The sequence below is a fragment of the Brassica napus genome, chromosome C5 (genome assembly GCF_020379485.1).
Source record: "Brassica napus cultivar Da-Ae chromosome C5, Da-Ae, whole genome shotgun sequence".
NCBI classification, from domain to species: Eukaryota; Viridiplantae; Streptophyta; class Magnoliopsida; order Brassicales; family Brassicaceae; genus Brassica; species Brassica napus.
In genome coordinates, this window is record NC_063448.1 from 3,005,252 (window position 1) to 3,027,358 (window position 22,107).

Below are 22,107 nucleotides of genomic sequence, written 5' to 3' on the forward strand. Positions count from 1 at the left end.
TTTAAATCCACGCGCTTTGTTTGTCCTAACTATTTTTTTTTTGTTTCTTTGGTTGGTTCAGTCTCACCAGAAGGACTTTTTTAATTAATGGGACACAGGCAGGCATGCATGCAGAGAGGCCTTTTTGTTTTAAATGGTTCCAACAGTACCGTGATTAACTACGACGCGTTTCAGCTGCTGGCTATGCTACGAGGGAACCATTTAAAGCCAAATTCAAAGGAAAATTCGACACGTGTACATGATACTAATGTTACTCCGAGTACTTTAGAGCAGTTTAATTTAATCTCATTTAATTAGGCTTTAGTTAGGCTACTACAATAACAACTCCCTCGGTAAAATATTGAATTTCTGTTGACCTTCGAGGCCTTTGAGACATTAATGAGACAGATGATCTTTTGCTGGCAAACATTTTGTTGAAAACATTTACCTTTTGTCTATTATATTTTTGCTAAAATATATTTTTAAAAAAAAACATTTTCTACGTTAGAGCTTCTCTACATTTTCACCTATATCCAACAAACGTTACGTAAGGCGTAATTGTCATATTCAGCTACTCCACACAAACTATTATACGGAACCCGTGATCAATTTTCTTGATTTTACCACGTTAAAAGACTTTTGCTTAACAATGATCTCGTCCATGCTTTAAAATTCATAGAATTACAAATTTTGTGGAAATAAATAATCGGTTAACTCAACTTTCCGCGTCAAACCTAGTGCACCTAAATTTTGCAAAATCATAATAAGTTGCCTTATAATGTTTATCTAACCTAACATCCTCATGACAATTTTAGGAAAAGAAAGCATCCTCGTGACAAGAATTGCAGACAACACGAGCAGCGGTAACGAGTATCCATTTATCATTATAATCAAAAATCGGTTATTGTTGCATCTTTTCTAATTGTTGCATCTTCTTATGAAATTATAAAAGATGAAAATACAGATAATAAAATAATAAATAAATACAAATTTGGTTATATTTAGTGCTAAGGAGTAATTACCATTCTTAATTGGAAATTGTCATATGTTGGTGTGTATTTTAAATTTTAATGTTATATGTACTGCTATATATGCTCGTATCATTTATGTATATGCAGCAGCTGTATATCATGTATGGTATGTAATGTATATACTGTATACACTACAAGAAAACACATACTTAGCGAGGAAATTTAACGAGGAAAAACAATCCTCGTAAATTTACGTCAATTTTACGAGGAACGTACGTGGAAAACTAAAGTCATCGTTATTTCCTCGTAACGTAACGACAAAAGTGTTTCGTCGTAAAGTGGATGTAATTTAACGAGTATTTTACGAGGAAAAACAATTTCCTCGTAAATACGACGTAAACTTTGCTTGTTATTTACGAGGAAATAGTTTACGTGTATTTAGCGAGGAAATTTTGAATCCACCAAGTTAGCTTCCTTCCATACCCTCGGATGAGAGATTCAGGTATAAATTGGTTAGCAGTGATCAAAGTTACACCTCGAGGACGAATCATCAGTGGAGAAGAACCACCATTGCAAGAAGAACAAATAAATGAAGTCGAGGAACCTGAACAAGAAATTGATGACATCCTTCTCATTGATCCGCATAATCACGAGTACGAAGATCTTACCGATGATGCCACAAACGAAGCTGTTGAAGACGAGTTTAGTGAAAATGATGATGTTTCTAGTGATGACGAGAATGTCGATGTATCTGATTGATGTATTTGTTTTATGAATAAGATGAGGGAGTTTGTTTTATGGATAAGATAACGTGGGGTTTGTTTTATGAATAAGGTAATGTGGGAGTTTGTTTTATGAATAAGCAAATGTGGGAATTGTGGTTTGGAATAGAAATAAAGATGGGGTTTGGAATATATGAAGTAGAAAATAAGGAATATGGGGTTTGGGGTTTCGGATTCTAGAGATTTAAACATAACACTTATTTTGGAATATATGAAAATAAGGAATATGGAGTTTGGGGTTTGGAATATGGGGTTTGGGGTTTTGGGTTTCGGGTTTGGGGTTTAGAGGTTTCGGGGTTTGAGGTTTGGGGTTTGGGGTTTCAGGTTTGGGGTTTGGGGTTTGGGGTTTGGAGGTTTCGGGGTTTGAGGTTTGGGGTTTGGGGTTTGGGGTTTGGAGGTTTCGGGGTTTGAGGTTTGGGGTTTGGGGTTTGGGGTTTGGAGGTTTCGGATTTTAGGGATTTAAACATAATACTCGTTAATTCCACGTAAGCACAAATCGTCGTAAAGACCACGTATAAGAAATCGTCGTAAATTCCACGTAGGCAGAAATCGTCGTAAAGACCACGTATAAGAAATCGTCGTAAATTCCACGTAGGCAGAAATCGTCGTAAATACCTCGTAAGCCAACGACGAAATTTAAAAATAAAGATGGAGTTTGGAATATATGAAAATAAGGAATATGGAGTTTGGGGTTTGGAATATGGGGTTTGGGGTTTCGGGTTTCGGGTTTCAGGTTTAGAGGTTTCGGGGTTTGAGGTTTGGGGTTTGGGGTTTCAGGTTTGGGGTTTGGGGTTTGGGGTTTGGGGTTTGGAGGTTTCGGGGTTTGAGGTTTGGGGTTTGGGGTTTCAGGTTTGGGGTTTGGAGTTTGGGGTTTGGAGGTTTCGGATTTTAGGGATTTAAACATAATACTCGTTAATTCCACGTAAGCACAAATCGTCGTAAAGACCACGTATAAGAAATCGTCGTAAATTCCACGTAGGCAGAAATCGTCGTAAAGACCACGTATAAGAAATCGTCGTAAATTCCACGTAGGCAGAAATCGTCGTAAATACCTCGTAAGCCAACGAGGAAATAACGACGAAATTTAAAAATAAAGATGGAGTTTGGAATATATGAAAATAAGGAATATGGAGTTTGGGGTTTGGAATATGGGGTTTGGGGTTTCGGGTTTAGAGGTTTCGGGGTTTGAGGTTTGGGGTTTGGGGTTTCAGGTTTGGGGTTTGGGGTTTGGGGTTTGGGGTTTGGAGGTTTCGGGGTTTGAGGTTTGGGGTTTGGGGTTTGGGGTTTGGAGGTTTCGGATTTTAGGGATCTAAACATAATACTCGTTAATTCCACGTAAGCACAAATCGTCGTAAAGACCACAGATAAGAAATCGTCGTAAATTCCACGTAGGCAGAAATCGTCGTAAAGACCACGTATAAGAAATCGTCGTAAATTCCACGTAGGCAGAAATCGTCGTAAATACCTCGTAAGCCAACGAGGAAATAACGACGAAATTTAAAAATAAAGATGGAGTTTGGAATATATGAAAATAAGGAATATGGAGTTTGGGGTTTGGAATATGGGGTTTGGGGTTTCGGGTTTCGGGTTTAGAGGTTTCGGGGTTTGAGGTTTGGGGTTTGGGGTTTCAGGTTTGGGGTTTGGGGTTTGGGGTTTGGGGTTTGGAGATTTCGGGGTTTGAGGTTTGGGGTTTGGGGTTTCAGGTTTGGGGTTTGGGGTTTGGGGTTTGGAGGTTTCGGATTTTAGGGATTTAAACATAATACTCGTTAATTCCACGTAAGCACAAATCGTCGTAAAGACCACGTATAAGAAATCGTCGTAAATTCCACGTAGGAAGAAATCGTCGTAAAGACCACGTATAAGAAATCGTCGTAAATTCCACGTAGGCAGAAATCGTCGTAAATACCTCGTAAGCCAACGAGGAAATAACGACGAAATTTAAAAATAAAGATGGAGTTTGGAATATATGAAAATAAGGAATATGGAGTTTGGGGTTTGGAATATGGGGTTGGGGTTTGGGGTTTAGAGGTTTCGGGGTTTGAGGTTTGGGGTTTGGGGTTTCAGGTTTGGGGTTTGGGGTTTGGGGTTTGGGGTTTGGGGTTTGGGGTTTGGAGGTTTCGGGGTTTGAAGTCTGGGGTTTGGGGTTTCAGGTTTGGGGTTTGGGGTTTGGGGTTTGGGGTTTGGGGTTTGGGGTTTGAGGTTTGGAGGTTTCGGATTTTAGGGATTTAAACACGTAAGCAGAAATCGTCGTAAAGACCACGTTGGATGAAATCGTCGTAAATACCTTGTAAAAGGATTTAAACATAACACTCGTTAATTCCACGTAAGCAGAAATCGTCGTAAATACCTCGTAGTGTAAAAACTAGAAAAAAAGGGAAAAGGATAAAAATACCAGATTAACATGTGGCAAGACTTCCAGCAATTATAATACGTAAGTCTCGCCCACATGAATTCTAATATCTTATCATTTTCCTATTTTTTTCAAATATTTATAATTTGAATAGGATTTTACTCAGGAATGTGATTTCAGATAGGATGTGATTTGGGAGTTTGTGTGTGGTTTGAGAATGAGAGTTGTGGGTATATTTATAGGAAAGCAAGGCTTGTTAATTCCACGTTAGCAAAATCGTCGTTAATACCTTGTATATAAAAACACGGGCCTTTGCGATTCCTCGTAATTTCCTCGTATTGAAAAACACGGGCCTTTGTAACTGCTCGCTATTTCGTCGTAATTTTACGACGAATTTGCGACGATATGTAATCTTATATATACCCCTGAGCGCTCACTCTTTCTTTCCTCTCTACTTCCTCTCCACCTCCTTTCCATTTCGTAGCAATGGTAAGTCTCTCTAATTCCTCTCTAATTTGGTTTGTTTAGGATAGATTAGGTGGTTAGTATAGGGAATTTAGATAGGTTTACGGATTTTATGTTATTTAGTGTTCATTAGGTGGATAATGTTGGGAAATGTACTATTGATGTTAATTTTAAAAATTTAATTGGGCCTTGGGGATCACTGAGAGGGTGAGGAAGAAATTTAACGCGAAGGCGAAAGTTCGCTTGTTGGACACGGTCTCCAACTGGAAGGGTGACTGGATCGTGAAGGGGTATGAGCGTGGCAAACCCGCTGAGCTCACCACGGATGTGTGGGATGGCCTCATCCGTTATTGGCGCCTTCCTGATTCCATTAGAATCGCCCAGGCTTGCTCTAACTCCCGTAACACGGTCGATGAGCACGGGAACGGGCCGATGCTTCACACTACGGGCCAAAAACCCCACGCCGGTGTCCGTTTGGAAATGGTAATTAAATATTTTATTAAATAATTTTTTAATATATATATTAATTTATTCTAACTTTCTTAACTGTTTTTAGGCCAAAGAGACGGGACATCTCCCTTCTCTTATGGAACTTTACGAGAGGACCCACAAGAACAAGGCGGGCGTATTTGTAGATGGCAAGTCCGAGCAAATCTACAACGACGTAGTTGCTCGGGTTGAAGACCGCCAGACTCAGCTGACCCAACAGTCTACCGACGGATTACCCGTCACCTTATCCACACTTGACGTGGATAAGATTTACGAGGAGGTAAATTTTCAAAAAAATTAATTTTTTATTATTCATTTAATTTAACTTTAAATTTTTACTTACAATATTTATTTTTTTGTTTTTAAGGTTGTTCCTAAAAAAAAGGGACGGACGTTGGGTATTCGTTCCGTTAACGATGTTCCGAGAGCGACATCGTCTTATGGTCAGCGACGGGATGATGAAGTCACTGAGCTGCATAGAGAGTCCGCTCAGCTGCGTAACGAGTTGACCGCGACAAAATCTCGTATGGGTGGAGTCGAGGGTTTCTTGGACGTTATTGCGGCCACAAATCCGGAATGGGAGTCCATGTTGAGGAACATGCGACAACAACATCCCATTCAAGGCGAGTCATCCGACGTACATAACGAGGCGGATGTTACGAGGAGGAGTGATGAATTCTACCGGGCGATGAACGACCCTTAGTTTTTTTTTTGGTTGTTGTATTATATAAATTCAAAACTTATTTATATATAAAATATTTTCATTTTGATTTATTTTTATTTTAAATTTTAATTTATTATTAAATTAAATAATTTTAATTATTTTTTAATTATATTTTTAAATTCTGTAAAAATAATAAAAACGAAGTAAATTCGTAGCTAATGTACGACCTCTTTACTTGGAAACATTACGAGGAAATGACGAGAAACAATTAACGACTATTTTACGAGGAAACATTTGCGAGGAAATAACGAGGAAAAGTTTACGAGTATTTTACGAGGAAATCGTTTCGTGGTTGTTACGTGTATTTTGCGAGGAAACTCTTTCAAGGTATTTACGTGTAGGTTACGAGGAACTCATTTCGAGGTATTTACGAGGAATTGTAGCGACGTCTTTGCGTGGAATATTGACGTGGTCTTTACGACGAATCGCCCTACTTCGTCTTTACGACGAAATATATTCCTCGCTAAGTTACGACGAATTAGCGAGGAAATATGTGTTACGACGGACGAGTAACGAGCAAACGCGCTTCCTCGCTATTTCGTCGTAAAGCCTCTTTTACGACGAAATAACGAGGAAAACCGCCCTCGTTAAGGTGATGTTTTCTTGTAGTGATATGCTTTTTACTTCGTGTTATATAATGACGTAATTGTTGTCTCGTGAAAAATAGATAATAAACATTCAAACCAAACTAACATTATTATTCTTGTTTAATATACTCAAAACAACATATGGATATGATTTGATGACTTTATACCACACACATACAGACGTACACAAAACACCATTGATATAAGTTGATATGACAACAACACAAATACGTCTGCAATCCATGCGTGGTTATAAATATATGCGATTTTAGTTTAAGCAGTCTTCCTAATCGTAATTGTATTGGTCCAGCATTTAAAATTCTAGTCATTTTTGAATTTGAATTGAATTGTGTAATCTCAGATTTTCAATCAACGTTTGAGTGAAGATAAGTTTAAATTAGCAAGTTAATTCGGTCTAGTTGCTTTCTACATTTGTTTGAAACATTAAAGAAGATAAGTTTAAATTAGAAGTTAGATTGGCAGCTCAAGTTATTTAATTAAGAAAGGAACATGTAATCTATAAAAAAGTATGGTTCTACAGAGATAATGCTTATTAATTATTCGGAGCCAGCATTTGGAGCCAGCATTCATATAACTAAGACGTGTTCGGCTTTTTGTAGTAATAGGGTTTCGTTTAGATATGTTTTCACGTTAATATATATACATACGAAGATGTTGACTTGCTTGGTCCAATTTCGATTTGTATATTGTATACAAAATCACCAAATAGTATGCACAGCTAGAATATTACTTTCCGGCATAGTTTAACGTAGCATGTATTAAAAAAAAAATCGAGCTAGTTGCGTGAACGAATACGAAAGTTTGATAAACCAGCTATGCAGCTTTTGTTTTTGGGCCAAATATATTTGTAGGAAGGAATTGTAGTACAAATCATGCAGTTAAAGTTTCATAAACGGTAGACATCGTCAGGCCAACATTATCGGCGAGTCCTTAATAATTGGTCCTTAAATTTTTTTTTTTAATCCGATTTAACAAAAAAAAAAAAAAAATTTAAAAACAAACCAATCGCGGACCGCCACGTTTCAGTGGAGCCCGCGAACAGTACATGAACTAAACCAAAATGTCTCTTAGTTAAGGATTTTTTTCCTTCGGTTCTGGTGTTTTTGTAGGCTCCCTCCTCTTAAGGACCAAACTAAGGACTCCAATAATGTTGCCCTCACAACACTAAATCTGTTTTTTTTTTTGACAACACACTAGCTCTGTTAATTAAAACGCTAGGTTGTAGATTATTTTTCAAAAGTTCACCTATGAGGTGGGTATACACACAAGGAATCATCAAAGTCTCGCTTTAAATGAGAGTACCACAAAACTCTGGTCACTCATTTTTCTCTCTCTAGACTCTCCATCTTCTATCTAAAAAAATAAACTTTTTCATCTGTTCTTCGTCGCTCACCTACTCCGGCCGCTTCCACAGGGCTGGAGTCGGGTTTAGTCTTTATTTTCTATGTGATGTTCCTTCGGTTTGCTTGCATGTTTGATTTTTGAGGTGTTAAGCTAAAGCTCCAGATCTGTTTCAGATCTGTTTAAACTTAGCTTGTTTCCAGATTGGAGCCCCAGATTCGCAAGATCAACGGCTTGATGATGTGTTTTCTAAGTTGCATGCGCTTTATCTCTATTGTTGGTGTCTTTGGCTTCGCTTCGTCTCGATCCTAGCTCTGGCTTGTTTATCAAGTCTGACTTTGGCGAAAGTGTTGCGGTTTCGCTTCCTGTCTTCACTTCAGAGGTATGATCGAGTCCTCATCCTTCACTGCTTCTCTGTTGGCGTTTCCTAGTCGTGTTCTCGTTGTAGTCTCGACTGCGCCGTATCTGGTTTGAACGGTATAGAACGAAGCGTTCTGGTTCTCCGGTCTTGAAGCTTAGGTTCTCAGTTTCTATTTGCATGCGCTTATTCACTATGGGAGGTGCCTAGTTCGTCGTCTCTTCTTCAAAGAACCGCTTGGAGTATTTGCGTTATGTTACTTAAAAGCATTTCTTACTCTTCGCCTATGTTGCTGGCTCTTAATCTTATTTTTTGGTTTCACCTTCATTATCATCATGTTTGTAGTTCAAGTTGGTGTTAATATGCTTCCCTTGTTTGGGCTTTGGTTCCGGAGAACTTGTTGTTCTGCCGGCGTAAATTCCGGATTTAGTCCGGCTTTGGTTTATCCGATGATGTATTCTTCCATGTGTAATGTTGGTTGTTTAATACAAGTATCTTTTAGTGTTAAAAAAAGAGGTGGGTATACACACTGTCACATGAATTTTCTTATTGAGTTGGGATAATTTTTTTTGGAATTTGGTGAAAGTAGATATTTTAGGCTGATTATAGCCAAATTAGCTTGATCTTGAATGGATTGGTCGGTATGAAATTATTTGTAGATATATTATACGCTAGCTCATACGAAAAACGTCTATGTATATATGTTCGAATGCCATTTCACACGTTAGAACAAAAATAAATCTAAATTGTCGAAAAGTATCATCGTTTTGATTTTTAATGATATATAATAAATGTTTATATATAACAAATTAAAATAAAATCCAAACGCAAGCTCTGGAAATTAAAGATGATGGTTTCCCATGGTTTCTACTTTCTACGAGGAAAATGAAATAGTTAGAAAACTTGTGTTTGTCGTGTTATCCGTATGCAACACGCAAAAGCTTGTCACTTTCTTCGGATTGCACAATACAAAACGCAGACTAGAATACTACTAACCATACAGCTCCGAATAGCATATGGTTTGGCGGTCAAGCGTCTTAAATTGTGGGAGACTACTTATCCTGGAAGTGTAAAGACTCTCTCAAGATAAGATACTTGATGTCTTGTTCATCCAAGGTTTTCCCCAAAGTCGAAGCTGAAAGTAGAAGGACAAGTTGGTTCTCGTTGATCATAGAGATGACTGGCCAAGTAGGGCTGCTTCAACGCTTCCTCCAACTTCCAAGTCAATAAAAACATTTTTGTTAGTATTTCATATTTAACTTACAGCTCCTTTCCATTTATACCATCCCAAGACAAACAAAAATACGGGCTGCATTTGTGATATGCGTTTGGAAGGATCAGTCAAATAGAGGAGCTTGATCTCCCAGAGAGTTCTTTCAGCATCAACTCTATTGTCAAACGCGTTTCCTATCTTCTTTATATTAGCATATTCGTCTGTTGCACAGAAGCAATCCAAGACAAAAGAAACGATGAACAAGATTGATCACACAAGAACTCAAGAAGACAATTTTGGAAGAAAAAAGCTGGTTAAAGACTTATTAGACAATACCATAGGCACCTTGTTGAATATGGAGGAATGTATTTCGAAGACAGCTCGAACATGTTTACCTAGTCGGCTGTGCATAACATATCTACCGTTCTATGTCAAAATTCCTCCATCTTCCATCTCGTCTTCGTAAATACTCGGATCAAGTTTTAAGATTCTTAAAACTAATGAGAAACAAGTTTAAGACTGTTTCATATCTCAAGTAGCTATTGGTTGTTGCTAAGCTGGAGTGAGATAAGAGCAAATAGTGGCAAAATTTTCTTTTGGTGGGCCAAATAAAGACGAAACCTTTTTATTTTGATCTTTAAAATCGAAGAAGACTTAGTAGAGCATATTCAAAAAGAAACTTTATTATGAAGTTTCAAAAATTTTATATTTAAAGTTTAAATGTGCTTTTCTCCGAAAGCAAAACTTCAAATTTAACTTCAAAACTATTTTGTATTTTATAGTATGGTCTTTATATTTGTCATAATTAATTTAATTTCATAAAGCTTTTGTAAATAACTAAGCGCATATATAAAAAAATTACAACATTATTAATAAAACGTTATATTAAAATATAATTTTTAAATAGAAATAACATAATTAATATTAAAATTCAAGCAAAATACCAGATTATTTCATAAAATTATTTCTGTAATGCATATATGATCAACTAGTGCATTTCGAAGTAAAAATGGCTCTCATTATTTTTAATTTGTAGATTACAAACTAAAAATTGTTGACATCGGGTGATCTTAAACTTGTAAGTAAATTAGATCTAAACAAGAAAGTAGAAGAGGAAAATAAATATTGCTCGAAGACTTAACTTCTATCGATTATATTAATACGCAATGAATACATTCTATTTGAATAAGAAAGAATCGTAAGAAAAAGACATCAAAACAACAACAACCATCTTCGATTACAACAAATTTGTTTGGACAATATTTTGAAGATTTTGGAGGTCCCAAATCAAATTTACATGACTATTAGTGTTGTTGTAATATTTAATTTTGTGTAATAATTATATCTTCATGTAATTTTGTAAAAGTTTTTTGTTGTTATTAAGTTTCTTTTGTATTGTTGTTGTCTAAATTTAGTTTTAAAATATTTTAAATCTTATTTTAAGTTATATTTAATTTTAAGTTATATTTAATTTATGTGTAAAACTTAAATTTATAAAAAAACTAAAATTTTAACGAGATATAAACTTTTTAAGGATTAATACGATAAATGAGAAAATATTTAAAAATTATAAATGTGATGTGTAATTGTATGGACCAAAATGCAAACAAAAATATGAAACTTCAAATTTAAAGTTTTGAGTAGTGAAACTTCAAATATAAAGTTTCACTCCTAAAGTTTTGAACGATTCTTTTTGGAGAAAAAAAAACTTCTTATTTAAAATTATAGAGTTTCGTTGGAGATGCAGTTACTCGAGACTTAGCTAACTTCTCTGTCATTATCAAGTGGATTAAAAGGATTAAAAGGGGAAGTAGAGTACTAAAAACCCTCGCCTTGTGGATCAATGGGTCACTAATTGTGACTGCATAGTCACTTTATCCTAACTTCTTACTCCAAAAACTTATTTACTATGTATTTTACCATTTAATCACCGGTAGAAATTATATTTTTCCTTTTTATTCTACTTACTGTTTAAAGAAAGAGAAATACACACTCAACTTTACTCTAGCAACTCTCAGTTTTGCTAGTGTAATACTGCTTTTTTTTTTTACTTTTCTGATTTCCAGCTTAAAAGTTTTACTCATTTTTCCACCTTTAATTTTTACCCTTTAATTTTTACCCTGATTTACTCTAAAGTTACCGGTCAGACATTAAGTCATATATTTTCCATATTTACTTTATTTCACATGGACAAACCCAAACCTTAAAAAACAAAATGTTGTGAAACTAAGTTAAGAAATCTTGAAGCTTGAAGATACCGAAAGGTAAACTTACTTTCACATCATCTTGTTTTTTAACGTTTATCCTCAAGACTCATCTTTCAAAATCATGATCCTTTCCTGTGTTACCTAACCACGCTTACCTAACAATTACAATTACAACCAAAACCATTAGTATTGAATTTCAGTTCCTATTTGTCTAAGTCAAAGTAAACCGATACGGAGCAACTCATAATTACACACTTTTTAAAAACCAACCAGGGAGTGATGGGTGAGAAACCATAATAATCGTCCACTGTGACGTTATCATTTTCGTTAGTCCAAATGGAATCTATTTGGGGCATGGACACGTTCACACCAGCCGAGGATTAAATTAACGTAAATACCCACCACCAAACATCTCCGCACTATCCACACCCCGAGGCTAGTTTCGTCAATTCATTAAAAACTCATAAATCAAAATCCTCGCCTTTATGGTGGGCCCGCCACACGAAGCATGTTTCCTCCAATAGCACCTTGCCAAATTATATGCAAAAATAATTTCGAAAGATTTATTCTTTTCCCACCCATAAACCACCAACTCAGCAACCCTCGTATCCGAACGTCCATTTGAAAGCCGTGCGTCGAATCTCCACCGTCGATTAAATTGTCGAATATTGACCACACGATATCCGTGATCCGACGGCGTCTAATAGATCAACTAGAACGTTCTCTTCCTCTTCCCCGATCGAAACAAGCCTTCTATATATATATTATAAAGACGTCCTCTCCACGACGCTCTAAGAAATAAAAGTACTCGTGTTCACCTCGTGCCCATCCACTCGCATTTTATTTCCCAGATTCTTATCTTCTCTCGAAAAAGGTAAAAAAAGAAGAAAACTCTCCCTCTTGCCTTCGATTCATCGTTTCTGCTTCGTTTAGTGGATAGGATCATCCTTATGCCTGGCTTTACCTGAGCTGAATGATGCATTTATCTTAGTAGATCTTGGATCTGTAGCTACGGTTTGCTTTAATTGATGTTAGCTACCGCCTTCTCGAGTTTTTGTGAGCTCACTATCGTTGTGTTTCTTTGAGATTGTTTGCTGTTTACGAGTTTTCATCGTTATGCCTGGCGTAGTCTTGAGCTGAATGATGTGTTTATCGTAGTAGATCTTCGATCTGTAGCTACTAGTTGATCGTTTCTCCGAGGTTTGATGGATTATGCTTCTTCAGCTCGCTCTCGTGACGTTTCTTTGTTATAGCTTGGTGTTTACGAGTGTAGCATGAACCTGTGATTGATTCTCTCCATGATCTTTTTTTTTTCTAGGGATTTACTTGTGATTGATTCTGGTATGACGACGTGTTGAAGGCTCTTTGCGGTTTATGGTTCTCAGATTGTTATCTACAGTTAGGATTTTTTGGAGTAGATCTGTGCGTAGATTTAATATTGGAGCTGATAGATCTGCGTATTGTGTTTCCAGATTTTAGCGAAGATGACGAAGAACTACCCAGCTGTTAGCGAAGAGTACCAGAAGGCTATTGAGAAGTGCAAGAGGAAGCTGAGAGGCTTGATCGCTGAGAAGAACTGTGCACCAATCATGGTTCGCCTCGCGTAAGTAACTTTAACCGTTTTCAGCTTGTGTGTGTGTTTTCTCATGTATATGTGATTTGCTATTTTCTCATGCGTGATTTGAACTGCAGATGGCACTCTGCTGGAACATTCGATTGCGCCTCGAGGACTGGTGGTCCGTTCGGAACAATGAGGTTTGACGATGAGCTGGCTCATGGAGCCAACAATGGTCTCCACATTGCTCTTAGGTTGTTGGAGCCCATCAGGGAGCAGTTCACTACCATCTCCCACGCTGATTTCCATCAGGTATATGGTTTACCTTCTTTGTGCAGTGGTTGATTTACTCCAGGATTTGGATTTTAAACTCACCATGTGCTTTTTTTTTTATGTGTAATCCATCTCTCAGCTTGCTGGTGTTGTGGCTGTTGAAGTCACTGGTGGACCTGAGATTCCTTTCCACCCTGGAAGAGAGGTTGGTCGTAACACTGAAACACGAAATCAAAATCGAAGGATGAATGCTGTGAGGCTTGATTTGCGTATTACTAACTAACATTCATATATTGGTTTCAGGACAAGCCCCAGCCACCTCCAGAGGGTCGTCTCCCTGATGCTACAAAGGGCTGTGACCACTTGAGGCAGGTCTTCTTAAAGCAGATGGGTTTAACTGACCAGGACATTGTCGCTCTGTCTGGTGCCCACACTCTGGTTCGTATTTCACTCGAACACTTTATCTTTTATGTTGTTTCGGGTTTACAAGTTCTGATGAATGATTGTAAATTATGATTTACGCAGGGAAGATGCCACAAGGATAGATCTGGCTTCGAAGGTGCCTGGACTTCAAACCCTCTTATCTTCGACAACTCTTACTTCAAGTGAGCAACTAAAGTTTCGCAGTCTTATAGGTTTTGATTTATACACATTGATTCAGTGGCTGATATGTTTATTAACTGATAATCAGGGAACTCTTGAGCGGTGAGAAGGAAGGTCTTCTTCAGCTCCCTTCTGACAAGGCTCTGTTGGACGATCCCGTCTTCCGTCCTCTTGTTGAGAAATACGCTGCTGTATGCATCCCTTTCTTTCTAAACTTTTATCTTTTCTTTGACTTGGTTTCAGAGATCTAATGTTGGGTTTGTCACAATTTCAAACAGGACGAGGAAGCATTTTTCGCTGATTACGCTGAGGCCCACTTGAAGCTTTCTGAGCTCGGGTACTTATCCTGAATCTCTGAATTTGTATCTGAATCTGAGTAGACGTAAATTGAATAGTAGTATGATTCTGAATTTGAATCATTTGGTTGCAGGTTTGCTGATGCTTAAGTGTGTCATTCCTTGTGTGATCCCCCGACACTCATGGCTGCTTTTGGGTTGGTGGAGGGTTTGCATTCCCTTTGAACTTTTGTCATTTGATTTGCTTAATGTAGTCGGAAGGATCTGCGTAGCTTGTTTTTTTTGGATGGTATTGTGAGTTTGTCGTAGTTCTGTTGCTCTTTTGCTATGTATGATGCTGTCAGACATTCTGCTGTGGTTGTTAACCTTTTTGTTTGTCATCTTCTCAACCTGCCCATAACCTTTGAATTAAGTTAAGGTTAGTGATAATGTGGCCATAACAAACAAATATAATCAAACTATTTAAAGTTCTTAAACCAAATGGGAATATTCTGAAAATCGTATTCATATGCCATTGCGTCTCTGTTTCTGGGCCTACTATAATAAATAAAACTTCGTTTCCGGATTGCTGCTATCGTTTATGGGCTGTTCCGCTGGATATAAAGGAATTTGGATTGTGGTAAATTGCTTTTTGATGGACGGACCCCTAAAGAGGAACATGTAACTCTGCTTAGTTGCTTTTGGTTCATACTATATAGTGTTTTCTTTATCTTTACACTACTGTACACAAAAAGAACTACTTTTATCTTTGGGAAAAAACTGTAATAATTGTCAGGCCTTACATCTATAATCTCACCAAATCATGGACAAAAAAAATAAACAATCATCTTTGGAGTTTCCAACTAGCTAAGCTAGTTTACCCGGTTGGACTACTCTTGCGGATATGTTATTTGGATCTAGAAATGTCCCTACTGCTGAATATGAGTGAATGGTCTACGATAGAATCAGGTTGTAACATTAACTAACTGGAACTAAATTCTTGTGTTTCAATGCAATCCAAAACGAGTTTTTAGAAAGAAATTTCTTACACGTAATAGGATTACGCCAAGAACACTAAATCGCATTGCTCCAATCATATCTTAGTATTCAAGTATATTAGAAAATATGTGATTGGAGCGACAAAGAGAGAAATGTAAGAGTAGAGTAGCTTTTAGCGAAACACATTCACACCGTGTAGAGTTCGAAGCTGTTATGCCTTTGTGTGGGAAATTGGCTGTAATATTAGTGAACTCCTCTTTCAATTCCGTGTGGGTCACTTCTGTTTTATACATTCCCTTTTTGTCTCAAAAGAAGTTCAAAGCAATTATGGCTTCAAAAGAAAATAAAAACACTACTAGACCCTAATTTTTTTGGCATCTTAAACCATCTATTTACGATGAATATTCGATATCATATAAAAAATTGAACAAATAGACGTAATTAGAGAATTGTAGACGATATATAAAAACAACGGTTATTAATGTAAAATATGAAGAAATATTATATTATGACTTAGTATGGCATAAAAGATTATAAATTAATTATACATGTTTAAAGAAAATAAAATGATTTTTAAACTTCTGTGAAAAATTTAACATATAAAAAAGGGCGATGAATTAGTCATCAAATTGTAAATAATTTCATAATTTTATTAATAATAAATTATTTATAGTCTTTGTTTTTCGTCAAGATAATTATTAAATGTCCATAACATTAATATGTTAAAAGGTCATATTATGAAAGCCCATGTTGTAACCGTTTTTTTCGGGAAGTGTAACAAAAAAAATTACATTTAACTCTTCGTTTTGTTTAAGTTTGTGTCGGTAAAAAATTAAAAAAAATCTCTATCTTTTTCAATGTTCAATTTGAAGCTTATTATGCGGAAATCATACGCAAATATATTCAATTGGTTGGAATCTCTATATCTTTATATTTTTATAAATTTTAAATTTATTGTTTCTTCTTCTGCAATCAAATCAATTACTGAAGTAATAGATCAATTGGTTGGAATCAAATCTATTCTTATAATTAATGTAATTATGGTTACAGTTTCTATATTTAATAAGTACATTAAAGATACGACATTGAAGATATTCTGTTTTGATTAATAGAAGATATTGGATTTTGAGTTTGTATTTATTGATTTATTTTTTTATAAAATTTAGAAAATCAATGGGATGATTGGTTGGTTGATACATCCTATAAAGAAAACGAAAACTATAGGTGGTTTGAATATTGTATATCGATCGATGCATGATGTAAGTTGACTATATAAAACTTGAACATGATCATTTCAAACTAAAGTATAGGTAGGTTATATGCATTTGTTATATTGTAGTTAATATATTTTAAATATTACATAAGTCAAGTGATTCACGTTTTCGTAAAAATAAAATTCAAGTTCATTATTGGGCCGTACTCGTACGTAATAAGCTACGTTAAATATAATGTATTTTTAGGTTCATTTAATGACATTAAGTTTAAATTTGATTAAAGAAAACTCATTAATTTAACTGGAAAAGACAAGCATTAAAATAAGTAAGTTTATTTAATGACATTAAGTTTAAATTTGATTAAGAAAAATTCATTAATTTAATTGGAAAAGACAAACATTAAAATATGTAGTTTAATTTAATTTTCAGTGACATGCAAGTGTAATTAAGTTAGAAAAGTTAGAGATATTTTTTAATGGGTACTTCTCTTTTAATAATAGAGATTATATTGAAAACAAAAATAATTTAGCTGTACTAGTTAGTGTAAGACAAATTAAGCAATGCTCTTGAAATTACTGTATCATATACATAAAGCCAATATAAGTAATAATTACGAATAGTTGTGGATTTGACAATATTTTGAATAATGTGACGAGTTTTTGAAAAATCATTCATTGAAATATCAACAAGTTTTTTTGTTGCTATTTGGTAATTTTCAGAATTTATAGCAGCCAACTTGAAAGACTACGTGATTTTGGTGTGTATGTTGATAATTTCAAACGATCAATAATTTCATTAATAAAATTTGGATACGATATGTTAGTGTTAGCTGTTATGATAAATCCGTATTATCAATAATAGGAAATATCAAGTTGTATATGTATTTTACTTTGTTCATTCACATAGGTAAATTAAGTATGTAAACAACTTTATATTTCATATTCTAATAAGACCAAATCTAACTACATGCTGTTGACATTTTATCTTATCTAACATTAACATAATATCATATCCAATAAGAAACATATATACATATATATATATATATATATATATATATATATATATATATACGATTGTCTACAATAATTAGTTGTAACATTTTTTGCCAGTCTTAAATTGAAGTCCTTCTGGTTCGTTAATAAACATCCTAGAGTAACTAAAAACATTGTTATCAACCGGGCCTCGTGATCTGGTGGTATAGGAACCTCGGTTGAGGTGCCCGCCATCACGAGTTCGAGCTCCGGTCACAGTGGATTTAACATCTCTTCCGTTGGGGCGCTGGACCCCCTATGGAGATAGTTGGGAATGTGGCTGGCCAGATAACAGAGTACCAAAAAAAAAAAAAAAAACATTGTTATTTTCACGCTTCGTAAACTATTTTTCGTACACCAGGAGGAAATTTCAAAGACATGCATCCGATCAATTAAAATAGTCAATGGGTCAAACGTATCATTTATGTGGTGCAACAAATATAATTAGAATTTAGGTTTACATCACTAACAATTAAATGTCACGATTATATATTGGTCTATAGTCAGTCCCTTGGGGGGTGACATTGCTTATGGACACTTGGCAACCTCTTTGTGTTTCCCTTTCCTAGAGGGAATGATTTTTAGATTCAACAATCGTTTTTTTTTGATAAGTATGTGAATTTCATGACCAAAGATAATGATAAAAGAGATACATTCAAAGCTTGAAGATCAAACTATGTATCTACGATTAGCTAATTAAAGCAAGGCTCTTAGAAAACCCCCCAAAAAAGATAAAAAAAGACTTTCACAGAAAAAAATGTTTAACCATCTCCTAAAGAGTGATTAAAGCTTAGCTAAAACATGAAACCAAAACTCAAATGTCAATCCAGTAGTTCAAAGCTGAATATCTATGCCGGAACCTACACAAAGAGCCACGAACATTAGAGCAATCAGCCGGGGAATGAACCTAGGAACCGAGGCTCATCCCGAAGGCGACTTCGAAGGGTGCGACGACGAATCAGGGTTGAGTATGTCCTGGTCCGGCTAGCACCAATCATATTGATTCCTGAGAGACCAAATAGTTTGACCCCCATAAAAATACCATAACCAGTGCGTAAATATATAGTATATAGCTTTTTTGGGTAAAATATATTGATATAGTGTATATATATATATAGTTGTGTGTTAGTAACACAGTAATATTTTTCAGACGCACACGTATGCCTAGGCCCGAAAGTTCGTTTCATCAATCCAACCTAATAGAGTCTTATTGATAATTTCCCAGTAACGATCTGGATATAGTTTAACTGACGCGAGAGTTGAGGAAACCAAATTATGAAAGCACCAGAAAATGATTGGGGAAAAAGTTATTGATGATTTGATCGGATGATGATGATACTCTTGCACTTATAACATTTATTGAGCCTCAATCAAACTACCGTAGTGTACACGATCCAAAAGACAATCTTTGACCGATTAATGAATGAATCCGGATAGGATACACATCACTTTTTCAGAATTAATATTCTTTTTTTTTTTGGTCGAAATCCAGAATTAATATTCTAAAGTGGCACTTCACATATTGTTCCACTAAACGAAAGACGTTAAAAATAGTTTCCACTCAAAAACTATAAGAAAATCGATGTTTATACAATATGTCTAGTGTCTTTGATCTTAAGTACCTAATGTGCGTGGATATACGTAGGTGCGATGCAATATATTCTATATTTGTCCCCCTGAAGTGTCAAAACCCGAATGATATTATCCAGAAGACGTACCCTACATGCAAAATATCGACATATCCAAGCACACTAGAATACAAAGCGACCGCTTTTAGTTTTACCCCATTTGATCATTTTCTTCTATAATTTTCACATTTTACGCGAACTCACCAACATTACCTTTTACCTTTTCTTTTTAAAAAGTTCACCATCATCCACTCTAATATTAAGTCTGTTATATTTCGTTATTCTAAAAGAAAACAGTTAGTGTGATTTTTCAAAATATATATCACAAAAATAGTGGAGGGAAAAGAAAATCTTTAGTCATTTTCAAAAAGGATTAGTTGAGAGTACGTATAGTAGAGATATAGATAGCAAGCTGTTGAAGGTGGAAGCAGGAGCACACCCAATAACTAGCGATCCCACATGATTATACGTGTCATTCTTCTATTTATTTCATTACCAATTTTTTCTTATTAATGTTGGTGAAAAGCTATTGAATAAATTGATGTTTTGGGACCGCTAAGTATCAAGCCTCAATCCAGTGTATATGTTTTCTTAATAACTCTTTAAGTCTTCTCACCGTTCATTTTTATACTACAATCTTATTGAGATTTTGGAAAATAAATGTACTTTGAGTCTAGTGTTGTTGGATTTTTCATATGTATACCGCCACTTCTAAAGATAAGTCGTTCAAGTAGAAAGTCTTACGAAACTACGCATAACTAAATTACAAAGGAGTTCCAAGAATATTGGTTAATACAAACAAAATACGTTTCAGCAAAAATTAGGCAACCTACAAAATCACGTGGTGTATTTCACATTTTCACTAATTACTTAAGTAGGAGTACGACCTGCAAGTCACCGGTGAGTATGAGAAATATAGTTTTTACTCTAAAATTATACATCAAGTGCTATACATTTAGTGTACTTCAACCTAAGTTAAGGAGAAGAAAATAAGAAACATACTATTTTTCCTGTGTTTTTGGAGTCACTTAACAAAATCTTCATAAGCAGAAACTATACTCTAGAATCTAGAGGTTAAGAGTAGAAGACCCGTACATTGATAACCAATCAATGCGCGCTATTATGGACTTTTATAAAAAAGACTGATATTGGAATATAAGAGCATGTAGAAAAAACCATAGAAGAAATTAGTTATGCCAAAGTCAAGCAACCGTTGAAACTTGAAAGCGTGGAAAGAATTTAAGAGCCACCGTAATGTGGAAACAGTACGTTTCATCAACAAAAAATATGGCGTCATTTATGATGTCAGCCGGGTCACCTCACTTTGTCTATAATTCTATATATACCACATATCTACCAAAAAGCACTTCACCCTCAAAACAATTGATAATGCTTGATATGGAGAGTAAGTGTGACGCTTCTGCCGCTATCATCTCTGCTTCTCCAACCTCTTCTCCTCCTCCACCACAGCTTTCACCACGTTTGGTGCTTAGCCCATGCGCTGCTTGCAAAATCTTGAGGCGGCGTTGCGGAGATAAATGCGTTTTGGCTCCCTACTTCCCTCCAACGGAGCCAGCCAAGTTCACTATCGCCCACCGTGTGTTTGGAGCCAGCAACATCATTAAGCTCTTGCAGGTAGCTAACTATGTACTGGTGTAATAATTATATTATCTTCTAGTACTAAAACTTTACATGTGAATCTATTATTTTAATAGACTTATGAACCTAGTGAAATGTTTGTTCTGAAAAATGGATTCATTTGTCATGTGATAATCATCAGATCTTACTTGTTCTGTACAAAGCACACATATTCAACACATCTAACTTTTTTTTCCTTTTAATAAAAAAAAAAGAAAATATAACCATTTTCCACTATTATACATATCAAAATGATTTATTTGTCTTTGTCAATATTTTCGTTTTCATGCACATTTGAAAAAGTCTTGTATAATAATAGTCTCTACTCCTCTTGGTCAAATACACAAAGTACTAGCTTATCTATTTTTATCATTCTCTTCATAGCTTAGCTAGGCTTAATCACTTTCTTCTCTATTATATAATTATTTATGACATGTTTTTCTCAGGAACTTCCCGAATCACAAAGAACTGATGCGGTGAACAGTATGGTGTACGAAGCTGGAGCTAGAATCAGAGACCCAATATATGGATGTGCGGGTGTCATATACAATCTACAAAGACAAGTGAGTGAACTCCAAGCACAGCTAGCAAAAGCTCAAGTGGAGATAGTGAGTATGCAGTTACAAAGATCAAATCTACTAGAATTGATTCACAACATGGACCAACCAAACGAAGAGCTACACAATATGTCCTTTGATAGTTTCTTTGGAAATTGTGATGAGTTCATTAGCAGCCCGGACGAAGAGAGCAATGATTTTGGATTACCTGAAGACATCAAGTACACCAACACCATTCCATCAACGTTGTGGTGTGATCCTCTTTGGATATGATATTAACTATATATATAGTATGATTTTGACTATACTTCACTTCAAAGCCCTTTAGTTAAGTTACTCATGGTTAGTTATAGCAAACTTAGCATACATATTGTTAGAGACACTATGTATGTAAACAATGTAATAAATTATATGGTGAATTTATCGGAAATTTTAATATCTCAGAGGTTGTGTACAATTTTTTTTTTTTTTGGACAAAGGTTGTGTACAATTATTTCCTAATAATTAGGGAAAAAATCAATCAATTAGAAATCAATCAGTTAATATGTACTGGAGTATTAAAAAGAGAGTGACAATCAATCGTTCACAATTCAGTTTGAAACATGGTGGTTTTAGACTAATATGAAGATTATCTTCCTTGAGATTCAATTATTCCAAAAACAAATATGGAGCTTATATATGAAAAATCTTTGGTCATCCATACAAGATAGATTTGCGTTAGTTTACTTTGGATCCTTACTAGTGTATCATTTTTCTATATTTGTTTTGCTAGTTCTCATTATTTAGAAATTTTTGCCGAAAAGCTTAGTAATACAATCGACAAAATAAATAAATAAATATATCT

At 35.4% G+C, this 22,107-nt stretch overlaps 2 protein-coding genes across 4 annotated transcripts; both read left to right on the forward strand.

The window, feature by feature from the left end:
* Window positions 1-12,113: 12,113 nt before the first annotated feature.
* LOC106415142 (L-ascorbate peroxidase 1, cytosolic-like) lies at window positions 12,114-14,598 on the forward strand. Of its 3 annotated transcripts, none has more exons than XM_013855772.3 (10): window positions 12,247-12,361; window positions 12,806-12,885; window positions 12,960-13,090; window positions 13,180-13,354; window positions 13,455-13,520; window positions 13,619-13,753; window positions 13,841-13,920; window positions 14,007-14,109; window positions 14,197-14,255; window positions 14,349-14,598. In XM_013855772.3, the coding sequence occupies exons 2-10, from the start codon at window positions 12,862-12,864 to the stop codon at window positions 14,362-14,364; spliced, it is 789 nt and encodes a 262-aa protein (XP_013711226.1). In that variant the 5' UTR covers window positions 12,247-12,361; window positions 12,806-12,861; the 3' UTR covers window positions 14,365-14,598. The 3 variants fall into 3 exon arrangements, with proteins under 3 accessions (XP_013711228.1, XP_013711226.1, XP_013711227.1); XM_013855773.3 differs by having other exon boundaries at window positions 12,265-12,361; window positions 12,806-12,864; XM_013855774.3 differs by lacking the exon at window positions 12,806-12,885 and having other exon boundaries at window positions 12,114-12,361.
* Window positions 14,599-20,340: 5,742 nt separating this feature from the next.
* Window positions 20,341-21,706, forward strand: LOC125587427 (LOB domain-containing protein 1-like). The gene is made up of 2 exons (XM_048757880.1): window positions 20,341-20,703; window positions 21,153-21,706. Exons 1-2 carry the CDS (start codon window positions 20,356-20,358, stop codon window positions 21,534-21,536), a joined length of 732 nt encoding a protein of 243 aa, XP_048613837.1. The 5' UTR covers window positions 20,341-20,355; the 3' UTR covers window positions 21,537-21,706.
* Window positions 21,707-22,107: the final 401 nt, after the last annotated feature.